Here is a 13630-nt window from a genome sequence, read left to right as displayed (position 1 = left end):
TTGATGCACTGGGTGCAAATAATATCCAGCCTGATTTTCAGAAGCTGCAATGCTCAGTCTTTGTCTCTAGGGGGCAACAGAGGGATTGAGATTCCGCAACCTGAGTTTATTTTGAGCATACTTGCAGTTCCCGATTGATCCACTGGGTGGCAGCAGATGATTATATATTTATGCTCTGTAATTCTACTGTGTGTATTTTCGCATTTTTAGATGTTGTTCAAGGAATAATTTATCTTTGAAACCCTTTTTTTGCGGCGAAGCAGGGATTTGAACCTCTTAGACCACATTGGCTCTTACCACACTCAGGTCCTTTTTATTGTATTCAAGAACGGTTTCTTGAACATTAAGGTCACAACCCTAAGCATTTTTTATTTGGAAGGGACTCAAACAAGTAAGCCTTTTTGTAATATAGCACTATTATTTTATTGTTAATATTATATTGATATGAGTAATATTAATATTAACATATTCATTAATATGTACTTATTTTTACTTTGGCTGAACTTAAGGTGATGCAGTACTGAGTGTGTCCACAAGAGAGCAGTAGAAGATAAGGAAAGATTCCAGTAGCTATATTTGTGAAGGCTTTTACGGCCGGGATCTAATGGTTGTTGTGGGTTTTTCCGGCTCTTTGGCCGTGTTCTGAAGGTTGTTCTTCCTGACTTTTCGCCAGTCTCTGTGGCTGGCATCCAGACCTCTGAAGATGCCGGCCACAGAGACTGGCGAAACGTCGGGAAGAAGAACTTTCAGAACACGGCCAAAGAGCCCGAAAAACCCACAACAACCACCGATTCCAGTAGCCTCCAAACTTAAGAGCAGAAGGCAAGGAACCTAATCAAAAATGAATGAAGAAAACATAAAATAAATAGAATTGTCAACTGAGACTATGTTTTCTTTGTTTCTGTACAGTACAGACGTGCGGTAACGTCGGAGTGGTGATGATCATCACGAATCCTTCATATGATGATAATCATTCTTACAGATGGCCCTAAGCACATGGTGGTGGAGAAAGAAACTCCAGGCATTTTAGATTTACAGTAGTAAGAAGCACAGCAAATTAACTTGTTGCTATTTGTGACTGTAGGTACAATTGTTCCCTCTGTGCAGAAAAACAGGGAGAACGAGTGGTCTAGGCCAATGATGAGGAATCCTTTTTGAGCCCGAGTGCCCAAACTGCAACACAAAACCCACTTATTTATTTCGAAGGACCGACACTGCAATTAAACCTGAATACTAAGGTTTTAGTTTAGAAGAAACAACTGCCCTTGCAGTGCTTGTGTTTTTTCTAGGGGGGGGGTTATTAACAGTGAAATACTAACCGCTCCTCCAATCCTCCACTGGGCTAGGCTGGTCATGGCCACCACTGCACCCCCTCCGTTGGACCACTGCATCAGCAGAGGAGATTGCCAAAACCTGGGATTGGAGGATGGGTAAGTATTTCTCGATGGTGACTCACGGCTCACATGCTCACTGAGAGGGCTCTGCGTGCCAGTGGTGGCACGCGTGCCATAGGTTAGCCATTGCTGATCTAAGCAGAGCAATCCAGCAGGGCAAGAGAAAAAAACCTCAATTGTGAAGAAAGACCCTTATCTAAATCCTTGCCAGCCAAGCAATGGCCATAATGAAAGGAGGTGATGTTTGTTGTGACCTCCCAAGGTTATGGGCGTAATTTAAAAAATAATAATCTTTTTATCTGTTGGGATCAATGGTCTAAATTCTCGTCTCTCATTGTTCCCAGGGAAGGGGAAATAGCGACGTCAGTTCCAGGCCTGATCTGGTTGCTTCTCCTTACAAAGGAGGGCTTTCTGCTGATATTCCACCCCCTTCCAGAGAGTCCTCCATGATAGACCACGAGACTCTTCTCTTCTGGGGCTTGAACCCTTGGCGGCTGGCGGAAGGGAAGGATAGGCCAACCAGCGTTGGTTGGCAGTACTCAATATGTCCACCTGGGGGCAGCAGAGGATTAGGAAATGGGCTGGTAAGTTGATCATTAGTGGGGGAGGATGTTTAGTTTATATCGGCCGGAAACATACTGGGGATTGATGCATGCCGAGGATAGTGCATTGGACTAGGACTCAGGAGACTTGAGTTCAAAACCCTGCTTGCTCATGGAAACTCATAGGGGACCACTCCGTCAACAACTTTTAACCTTTGAAAATCTTCTTAGGGTTGCCCTAAGTTGGTTCCAGCTTGATGGCACAAAACGCCCAGAGATGAAACTACATAGATTGGGTGTGTGTGTGTGTCAATTGCCACAAATTCACAATTGACAAGGAAATCGACGAATACGAGTATGAATACTTTATTGCTTTGGAGCTGGTCAGGCTATACGCAAGATATCCAGTCATAAAATAGGATTTGTCATCTCAAGGAAATGCATATGAACCAGCATAAAAGGCCTAAGGTGATAAAATAATAGTAATAAAATGCAATAGCTAATGGAAAGCTGAGGTCCAGAATTTACCCAGTCTGACCCTCGTTCTCACCAGCCGACATTTTCAGCCACTAATGGTGCTGTTTTGGAGTTGGCCGGCAGGTGGCGCAAAACGAGGACAGCCCTGTTATGCTTCGTCAGTAACGGCTATCCCACAAAGTTGTGCTTGTATATATTTGATGGGAAAAGCAACTCCCTGTTGTGAAAGAAAGCAGCTGTCATAAAGCAACAAAAACTCTAGGCTATTTATTTATTTATTTATTTATTTATTTATTTATTTATTTATTTATTTATTTATTTATTTATTTATTTATTTATTTATTTATTTATTGTTCATATCGCTGCTTGTGTACGAATTAGCCAGAGAAGATTGAAATGGATTTAGCTTTTAATAGGGATTTCCCCTTCCCGTTGTAGGGAACGAAATTTAGGGAGACTTTTTTTTGAGGGAGAGGGAAAAGCTGAATTGTTGTGTTGTGTGACAGTTATTCCTGTACATAACATAGTGCTACAACACATGTCTGCATCTCTCTCTCTCTCTGCATCCTTTGCTCGTTAGGAACATATCCTGCGAAATATAGAAATTTATCTCATGGGGGACACGAAAAGGACACCCTGAGAATTTGACAGTGCTGATCTGGCAGACCGTTTCGTTCCAGATTCCCAACACACACCCATTGCAAACTCCAGCCATTTTTTATTTCCACTGAAGGCATAAAAAGAACAAGCTCAGAAGAGCAGGGGTGGAAAAATCCTCATATAAGTGTATGAACACGTTATAGCTGTATCCAGGAAATGTAAGAGCGGCAACCACTTCGAAATTCAGTTGTATGACCTGCCTTACTTTCAAGTAGGGGTTTCTCAGGTCCCGTTTTTAAAAACAACATTTTTTTTACAAGATGGGTGCAGCAAATATGACATCTTCTAGGCTAGGAGGGTTTCGGTGGCTTTCCGCACAGCTTGGAGACGTTCCGTGTTTCGGATGACAGCTCCCCAAATCCACAGCAACGCGTGTTGCTGGCTGGGGAATTCTGGGAACTGGAGGCCAACGAAGGAACTTCTCCAAGTTCTGGCTGTGGAAATGAAGTCAAAGCAGCTGCTAGGCCAGGTTTCTCTGCCGGGCAAGGTCTGAGACAGAAACCTGTCTGGTAATGGGGAGTGAAATGTAAGTGTTTGGAAGTGTGGGCTGGAACTCCCATAATTCCCTAATTTTTCAAGAATGCTGGATGCTGGAGTCTGGGGAAAAAAAAGATAATGACATATTTCTAATGGTGACTACTTGGAAAAAAAATTCTTCGTCTCAGCAGTTTTCCGAGTCTCATCATCATGCTGAAATTCCCAATCCAGGACACCCCCCTGTACCAGAGTTACTGCTCTCTCAGGAAAACAAGACCCCAGTGTCATCTACCCCGAAATTTCTATGGGTCTCTTCTAAGGGCCCCTGGACTTATCCTTCGATGTTCTAACTCTGGTGGAAAGCAAACCTCCTAATTAGCGCAATGCAAAAGACAAAAATATTCAAAAACAGGTCATGCCTTGGTCTTTGACAGAATAAAACCTCCCTCTGTCCTTTGCACATGGCTCGCTGCAAGATGTTTTTGCAAATGTGGGGCTTCCTTGTTGCCCCTTGGGGTTGTCATCCGTTTGACTGATCTCCCATCTTCTCTCCAACATGCTTAGGGGCTCCGATGATAAGCCTTAAATATATCTTGTTAAGAAACCCCTCATGATAAATATCTAAACTCAGACATGCCAGATATCTAAAAAATGACGGTGGGCACATTTTTGCTAAAAATCAAGACAAACAATGGCGCTTGTCTTGCTGAGTGCTGAGACCCAGAATCCTTTGCAGAGACGCGCCCTGTTTCCTCCTTTCCGCACGGATGTGCTGGCCATGCAAATGTCCCACCTCCTCCTCAGTGACCCGAAATGTTCGTCACATCCCTGCCTTGTAGACCTTGCGCCCTCCCGCCTTCCCGCTTAGAGAGTAACCCCACTCTCCTCCCTCACGGTTTCATGTTTTAGGGAAACCGTAGACCGGTGGGCGTGGGGCTGGCAGAAAACTGCAAGCTGCCGAGAATAGTAACAGACAAACAATGAGTATGATACTGCTTCCTGGAACAGCTATGGGCCTCCGTGGGTCACAGCGTTCATTCTCCATTGTGTGCTGTGCAGGTGGACCCCTTGATTCTCAACTTCGGGTCCCCAGATGTTCTTGGCATAAAACCCCTAGAAGTAGTGGGAGTTTTAGTCCAAGAACATCTGGGGACCCAATGCCTGAAATGACAGGCAGCTTGTAGATGGTTGAGGAATCGCTTGTTTCCATACATGAATATCATGGCTCAAACCATATTAAACAAAATCCTTCCTTTTTACTGGAATCTCTTCTTGTTAGTAGTGAAAGTCTGTAAGCTGTATTTACTGAAGTGAAATCATTTGTTGTTGTTTAGTTGTTAAGTTGTGTCCGACTCTTCGTGACTCCATGGACCAGAGCACGACAGGCCCTCCTGTCTTCCACTGCCTCCCGGAGTTGGGTCAAATTCATGTTGGTCGCTTTGGTGACACTGCCCAGCCATCTCGTCCTCTGTCATCCCCTTCTCCTCCTGCCTTCACACTTTCCCAACATCAGGGTCTTTTCCAGGGAGTCTTCTCAAGTATTGGTGCCTCCGCTTCAGGATCTCTCCTTCCAGGGAGCACTCAGGGTTGATGGAATAAATGGTGTTGGAAGGGATGTATAAGGCCTTTGAGTCCAGTCCCCTGAATGCAGGAATCCAAATCAATGCAGATCAGACAGATAGTCGTCTAATTTCCCCCTGAATGCCTCCAGCACTGGAGCGCTCCCTGCCTCCCAAATTCATTGGTTCCGTTGTTGTACCACTCTAACAACTAAGAAGTTTTTCCTGACATTCAGCATAAATCTAGCTTTCTGTAGCTTGGTCCAAGGCACTAAAGCAACCATTCACTCTGAAGATTATGGGGGGAGTGTTCCGGTAGAGCATTTGTGTAGCTGGGAATTTTGCTTTTAAAGAACCTGACAAAGTTAACAAGAGAGAGTAAACCTTCTTGCAGTCCACTTATTTTATTTCTTTATTCGTTAGGAGAATCTGTACGGCAGAGGCATTGCTGCTTTGTGTGTAGATCAAGTTGGGTAACTTATGATCCTCTACACATTTTTTTGGACTGCAGGCCCCATAATTCATTACCTCTGGCCAGGCTGCTTGAGGATGATAAGAGTTGTATTCCAACCACATCTGGAGAAGCACAAGTTGCTTACCCGTAATGGAAATGCATCCTCTTCTTTCATGCATGGTCAGAGTGGTTGTGTAGATTTTCAGTACGGTATAAAAACCTGCCCAGACTGTTTTCAAGTTCTGTGGCATTAAGGCAAAAATAAAGTACGTTCTCAAGAGAAAACAGCCTCTAGCTTCCTGTTCTCTGAGGGGAATTTCAGACTCAAGAAAGGAATTTCCAGAGAAACGGAGCAGCCATTTTGTTGGTTAAGTTTAGGTCATCTGAAACCTGCACAAGGAAAGGATGAGATAATGGAGCAAATGTCTGGGTCTGAATACATGGTGGGCCTATTGATTGCGTGCTAAAGCCTTCCTGGTTTGCGTTTATTTCTGCCCGGGGAAAAGCAGTTGGTGGGGTTCATGCATTCGAGGTGGGTTAAAAAATAATAATAATAAGGTGGGTGACTAAGTGCTTGGAACAGAATCGGTTGAGAGGGGTGGCAACAAAATTTCTTCAGTTGCATGCTTCATCTATGTGGTAGACCAGGAGAGGAGATGCATGGGACGTTAGAAAATTAAAAAAACCCACAGAGATGATATGTGTTAGAAATGAGGATTTATTTATTTTATTTTATTTTATTTTATTTTATTTTATTTTATTTTATTTTATTTATATCCCGCCTATCTGGTTGGGTCAGGACCACTCTAGGCGGCTAACAGCATAAAATAATACAAAAGGTGTATATATATATATATAAAAAACAATTTTTAAATAGCAAAAACATTAAAAAAGGTGGGGGAGACAATAGGAAGGAAAGGGGGGGAAAAAGCGTCATAACTAGAATAGTTCTTAGGTTGTTTTCCTTGAGGCTATGGGCATATAAGGTAACCACAGTTTTTATTTATTTATTTATTTATTTATTTAAAACATTTTTTTAACCCTGCCTTTCTCCTTAAAAGGATCCAAGGCGGCTTACATCATTAAAAGACAATATTCAGGCTAACAACTGTGAGAATACAAATGCTGAAAAGGATTGAATAAATGCCACACACACACAAAACGGTAAACAAAAGCAACATAAAAAAAAACCACATTCATAGAAATAAGGTATAACAATCCATTTAAAAATTCCACTCAGGCAGCCCCGGTCACTGAGGGAAAGCTTGCCGGAAGAGAACAGTCTTGGCCTGCTTGCGGAACGAGAGCAAAGATGGGGCCAGCTTGGCCTCCAGTGGGAGGGAGTTCCAGAGTCTAAAGGTGGGTAGAAACCATTTCCATTTAAAGACCAAAGAGTTTTCATTCTTGAAGGCACCATGTAAACAGATGTCACCTAGTGACAGATCCTGATCCATAGTTCAAGCACATTTGCTTCCTTTCTTAAAAGGTCCTTGGGTAAAAAATGCCTCCCCTCTTTTCATGGAATGGGACAAAAAGCTGAGATAAGATGGTGGAGTATCCACCACGGAAGATGTAGAGCTGAGCTGTGACTTCCTCCTTCAACCTCTGATAAAGACGGGCAGGAACATGTTCTTACATTGCGTGATGGAGTACATTCTTGTATTCAGGGCCCGAAGGCTGCTTTTTCAGCTGTACCACCATGGAGAAAAGCCATTTCACCTGTTGGAGGGATCAAGGTGAAGAGTTGGTGGACATACAGCAGAAGTGTTACAAAATCCTGAAATCCTTCCTTCTGCCCTACATGGATTAACAGTGTACATTTTCCCATCTCTTCTCACCCTTCTTTCTCCATCCATCCATCCATCCATCCATCCATCCATCCATCCATCCATCCATCCATCCATCCATCCATCCATCCATCCATCCATCCATCCATCCATCCATCCATCCATCCATCCATGAACAAGATTTCACACATAGGCTCCTTTGCCTCACTCTGATGAAACTTGGGTAGCTTTTGAATATGGGCAGCATAACCAGATCAGTGACATTTTCTTTCTTTTTTTGCCCTCAAACCAAACAATTTGTCCCCATCCATTTTCAAAATAGCTTATTTACCCGAGCTTTTATCGTTCAGTTTACTCATAGGTCAGTCATACCTCACCTATGTTGGCATGGAATAAGAAACTTCTATGTTTGAAATCCTGAGGTGAATAAGAACTTTTGACAGAAGGAACTTCGAGGCTAACAGGGGAAAATCTTTTGAGAAAGTTTATTCTGTGTGGGAAAAGAGATTCAAATGTACTGTATAACCAGGGAACAAACCTTTGAGTCTTCTTGCCTCTAGGCTTTGAATCCATGCTGGAAATTTCTTGAATATCACTTTTAGACCAAACCCTGTCCCCATAACACATCAGTCTAGACAGTGCAAGTAAGGGTTTTGCTCCTCTTAGTTATTTTCTATTTTTATTAATGCATATGTTGTCATTAAAGTTGTCTTCTTCCATGAGGCCCTTCTGTCCTCCATAGCAGGGCAGCTGATATTATAAACTGTTCCACATTTACCATGTTTCTGTCCTTATTCTATCACTGAAGTATTTTTTTTTTGCTCACCCCTTCTCTCCCATGGCCAAAATGGAAATGGATCTTAAGACCTCCCTATTTCTACTCACCTTGAACATCGTCACTGAGGCACTGTAGCACACGCTGAGGAGGAACAGAATGAAGAAAATCAAGAGGGTGGTCCAGAGACTTTCTATTTCGTCTCCTTCGTGGCTTTCATCCATGTCCATGGACATAATTGTCACTGAGGAGGATAAAGAAATGTTACTTCCAGGTCCCATAAACAGAAAACTTCCCTAGACCCCATCTGGTGATTGACCCATAAGTAGGTCTCTCTAACTACTTCTTCATCCACTTGTTCTCCATAATGGTGGAACCTATCTGAATTAAACTAAGGCTTTATAGGCTTCTTCCAACCCCATTATTCTACGATTCAATGAACATGCATACAACTTTTGAAATCCCATTGCTTTCTACAGGAAACATAGTGAGTGCAATGGATTCCTTCTGTTTCTGTTTGACCTCTTCTTAGCTTTAATTCTATGGAAGGGCCAGATAATCTTCCACATGCTTCTTTCTTTCAAGAGTTGCTTCATCATAGGTTCCATATTATTATTTTTACTTATTTTCCCCTATTTATTATTTTATCATTATTGTCTTCACTTTTGCTCTCTTTGATTGTACCTTGTCAAACCTTAAGGGCAGCATGAGTGTGAACAAAGGACACATCTGCAACTTTGCCTGGATCCCATACAGATGATTATCTCCCTTTCGTAAAGATGGTTTTGGGTACCATCTCCGGGGATTGAATCTTTTCACACCACATGGGTTCTAGACACTGTCGCATGGAGAGAACTCTGGTGTCACTTGTGGGTCAGAACTGGCCATGCCCTCCCTTTCTGGGTTGATTTCTGATATGACGAACATGAGGCGCAAACTCTTTCAAATAGTCTCTACACAACTAACATGCCATGCTCTTTTCTTGCGGCCATTGGGCATCATGATCCTCTAGCAAGACGTTCCAAAGAACTAAAACCAATTCTTGACTACTTTCCCCTCATAGTAAACTCTCCTTAAGACTATACATAGGCACAGCGGAAGGACAGATGGAACAATCCAGAAGAAATCTGAGGAGACTATGGGAAAAAATATGTCTCAACTTAGTTCTAATGGGTCTGTTTTATAAGGGGGTAACTACGGCGAGTCATACAATAAGCTTCATGGCTGAGTGGAGATTGGAATCTGGATGAACAATCATCTTAAGTAACTATAACTAATAAATTGAAATGACTGTTTGTCACTGGTGGGGCAGGGGTAATGAAGGATCAGCTGAAGGATGAGACACGTGTGGAAAGAAGAGGCGATATGTCCGTGTGTAGACAGTCAAAAAACTGTCATCAAAATTTACAAGGAATAATATTCCCAGTAAAATATTCCTTGAGGTAAAGAAGGCATCATGGCATTTATTTTGAAAGCAACAGGTGGCCTGCTATTTCCTCCCACATAATTTTAATGGTTGCTTTGACCTGCTACTTTTTTGGGGGAGAGAATTTTGTATTTTTTGAGGGATCCGTTTGCCGGCATTTCTCCTGAATCTTGGACTATTCTCTTTTTAATTTAAACGGGCTCCCTCCCTTCAGAAAGAGGACCCAAAAAGTAATGTAATGAGTGATATAATGAGTTAGTACTAACAACTACAAGTAACCGTGACAAGTTTTTTTAAAAAACTGTAATGAGTAATGATAATGATTCCTTTTAAAAAAGTAGCTTTCCAAGCTCTGATATTTTAATAACCTAACCTTTGTCTCTTCTGTGGGCAGCTTCTAAGGAACTCTTCCAAATAATAGATGATGCTGCCTTTCCACAGGAAGGCGGCATGACTATTTATTTATTTGTTCATTTATTTATTTAAAATATTTTTTCACTTGCTTTTCTCCTTAAAAAGGTGGCTTAAAAAATTAAAAGGCAGTACGTATTTAAGTTAGTAACAATGAATATACAATACTGAAGGGATCAATGAATACAAGTTAAGTACATGCTGATCCACTTGTGGTTCTACATTTATATATAATCATTTTTTTTTTGGTCTTGTGCCCATGTTTTTATTAGCACCAAATAGTTTTTTCCTAATACTGTCTTGTATTATTTTCCCTAGAAAGATCACAAACGCTAGCATTCCTGGGCATCAATTTTGACGGAAATGTTAAAAACCATTGAGAACCAGATTTCTGTCGGCTAACACCAAACACATATGCTGAGGCCTGCCATACTTTTAGCTGTGTGAACGGGTGCACAATCGGTCTGACTGGGCGCACAACCGACAGCTGGTAAATCGCGTAACTACACTGTTACGGAGGTGGTGTTTCACAACAGGATTTTGGCCAAATGAGCCTAGAATGCTTCTCGCTTTGCACATCAGTGAGGGGCCATGTTGATACCACTTATGGCTGAGCCATTTTGTGCCTCCATACATGCTCGGGCATGTCTACCCTGAACTCCTTCTGAGTCACAAACTCTCCACGCCATTCATATTGTCATTGGAAGAGAAGCAGTGTTCCGAACAGGTTTCAAACCAGCGTGAAACATGGTTTATGACAGTTGCGTGGATCTGGAAGCAGCGCTAGATCATGTGTTGATGACAGGTTTCCAAAATAAGAGATGAAGCTCAAGTGAACATCCAACTCATTTTGTCTTGGCTGTGGAAAGTTTCTATGTCCCAGGATTAGACCTGGACAGCTCAGTGGTTTAGGCATCTGGAAGAAAAGCCAGAGGTTGAGGGTTTGATTTCCCATTGTTCCTCCCAGGAAAGAAGCCAGCCTGTGTGGCTCTGGGCAAGCTACATAGTTCCTGACTGTCTGCAGAAGATGGAAGTGGTCAATCACTTCTGAATATTGTCCATTTAGAAAGCCCTGGAAAGGGTCACCATAATTTGGAATTGACTTAGCACACAATTGTTATCAAAGATCCTGGCTTAAGGTACGCATATGGAGATGGGAATACTCCTTGGAAAAGACCCTGATGTTGGGAAAGTGTGAGGGCAAGAGGAGAAGGGGATGACAGAGGACAAGATGGTTGGACAGTGTCATCGAAGCTACCAACATGAATTTGACCCAACTCCAGGAAGCAGGGGAAGACAGGAGGGCCTGGCGTGCTCTGATCCATGGGGTCACGAAGAGTCGGACATGACTTAATGACTAAACAACAACAACATGGAGATGAGTATGTGTTCTTTGATTGTGAGAGTGTTCCTTGAAACTCTAGCCCTATGTTTCCTGTAATTCCACTCTCTGTGTCTGTTTTCATTGCAACACTCACAGACCTTTGTGGGATACCTTAAGATACTACAAGCTTAGGATTCCTTCTATTCCAGCATCTAGTTTTCAACAATGTGGCAGTGGTAGGCTCGTAGGCAAAGATTATAACTCTGTATGAATGCATTTCCCCCTCTCAATGGTTCTGTATACAAGTACACTTGCAAGAGCTTGGAAAAGTTACTTTTTTGGACCAGAAGTACGAGAATCCCCCTGACCATCATAACCTGTTGTATGACCAAGATGAAACTCTTAATACCTCCCTATGTTCTGTCTCTTCCTCAAAACATCATGGCTTCATTACAGGTAAGGCGCACTGAGATGGACCTTTGGACCTAGTTTTGGCATAAAAAACACACCGAGTTTCAAGGTGTGTCATGAACATGGTATACAATGATGCAGAAAATTGATGGGCGTCATTAGGAATGAAGATTCTATGTGGCATTGAGGGCTGGGGGAAATTGTCTGAGGGCGAGAAAGTGGTGAGTTTGGGCTAGGAATAAGAAGGTTTGGGGGCTGGAATAGAACCTGAATTTGGGAGGGATTTGAAAGTAAACTCCTTTGTAAAATATATTTAGTTGGTATTAGAACAGTCTCTTTTGCCTTGAATTCCTAATCTTATGATAAAAACAGTACATCTTGAGAGCATGATAGAAATAGGTAGGGCAAGCATTGCGAGGCAGTGGAAGATGATTGAATGTAGGCCAGGAAGAGGTACGGTATGTGCGAATTGGGATCTAATTACCACTTAGCCATGAAGCTTATTGAACAGCTTGAGGGATAAAAAGTCACCCAATCTCAGCTCTGGCTGACCAAACTAGGTGGCCAAAGAGAAACCCAACCGAGAAGTCTTCAGGATCTTGGCTGAGAAGACGAAATACAGTTAAGAGAATGTTAAAGGAACCCCTCTGCTAGCAAACGTAAACCATGGTATTTTATTTATTTGGGGATTTTTTTAAGATTAATTCTGCGCCACAGAACCCACCCATCCACATCACACCAGTCCTGAATCGTACTGGAAGAGACCACAGTAATGAACATGTCTGTTTCAGCCATAGGACATTCATTTTTTTTTTATTCTGCATAAGTGGAAACTATTTACAAAAGGTTTGCTTTAACAACACTCGGCCAAATTCCAGACTAGGGCAGAAGACGACGTAACGCTAGATGAAGGCGTTTTTCATTTTTTACCCTGGGACTTCTCGATGTTTTTCTGGATGAATTTCATCCGCAGGCCTTCGTGGACCACCATGCAAGAGAAGGAGTCGCCTCGGTTCCATTCGGACTTGAGCACTTTGAGTTTGCTGAAAAGAACGTAGGTGCCGTCGCCGTCGCGGAGGACCGGGGAGGTGACGAAGTTGTCTTCGGGAAGGGGTTCGTTGCCCTTGAGCCAGCTCAGGCTGATTTCGTTGGGCTTGAACCCTTTGACCATGGCGGTGACGGAGACGTGTCTGCCGTTAGAGATAAGCTCTTCATGGTGGGGACGATAAAGATACAATTTGGGAGCAGTGGCTGCCTCTGTGGTGTGCAGAGACACAGAGTGTGACAGAAAGAGAGGAAGGAAATGGTTATTAAGTTTAGGCGGAGATCATGGAAACCAGGGATGGGGACTCTGGGGAATAAAACCTTATTTTTAATAGGGACTCAGCCTTTGACCTCAAGACTTTGGTACCAAAGACCCTGACTGGGTCCAACATCCCTGGTGGAAACCATGTAGGGAAGAGGGATCCAGAAGGGAGGCTAGGAAGACTCTCTCTTTCATCAAGAGAAGAGCCATAGGTCTTCCTGAGAGGAGGCTGCGAGTGGCCAATGAGCTGTTCCTCCCATACTTGGGGCACATCATTGATGGTGTCTAGTTTCAGAAGCTGAGCTGGGCAGATTGGCGTTGTGCCTGGTTGGGAGACCACTGGGGAAACACCAGAACCCTGCCCGAGACTTGAATACAGAACCCCACTGTAAAGGTTTCCTTGCAATTTTGATCTTCAGTGAACACAGAAGCCTTCCTGTGCAGGACGGGGTGAATATAAAGGCCGAGGGATTCCAGGAGGTCTCCTAAGAAGCCTGGGGGCTCAACAAAGTTACTTTTGTGGACTATAACGTCCAAAATTGCCCAGCTGGCATGATTTTTCTGCTGATGATGAGTCAGTAAGAACACAAACTGAGATTTAATACATTCACGCAGCCCCTTTTCCTA

The 13630-nt window shown here is 42.9% G+C and overlaps 1 gene segment (V, D, J or C); it reads right to left on the bottom strand.

Moving 5' to 3' along the window:
- Positions 1-12494: 12494 nt before the first annotated feature.
- Positions 12495-13630, bottom strand: part of LOC110071218 (Ig gamma chain C region-like) — a 107057-nt gene continuing 105921 nt past the window's right edge. The window contains 1 exon segment of the C gene segment in view: positions 12495-12954. Coding sequence covers positions 12617-12954 — 338 coding nt within the window.

The sequence above is a fragment of the Pogona vitticeps genome, chromosome 6 (assembly GCF_051106095.1).
Source record: "Pogona vitticeps strain Pit_001003342236 chromosome 6, PviZW2.1, whole genome shotgun sequence".
NCBI lineage: Eukaryota > Metazoa > Chordata > Lepidosauria > Squamata > Agamidae > Pogona > Pogona vitticeps.
Note: the sequence above shows the minus strand (reverse complement) of the source record. Positions and strands in the feature narration are given on the sequence as shown.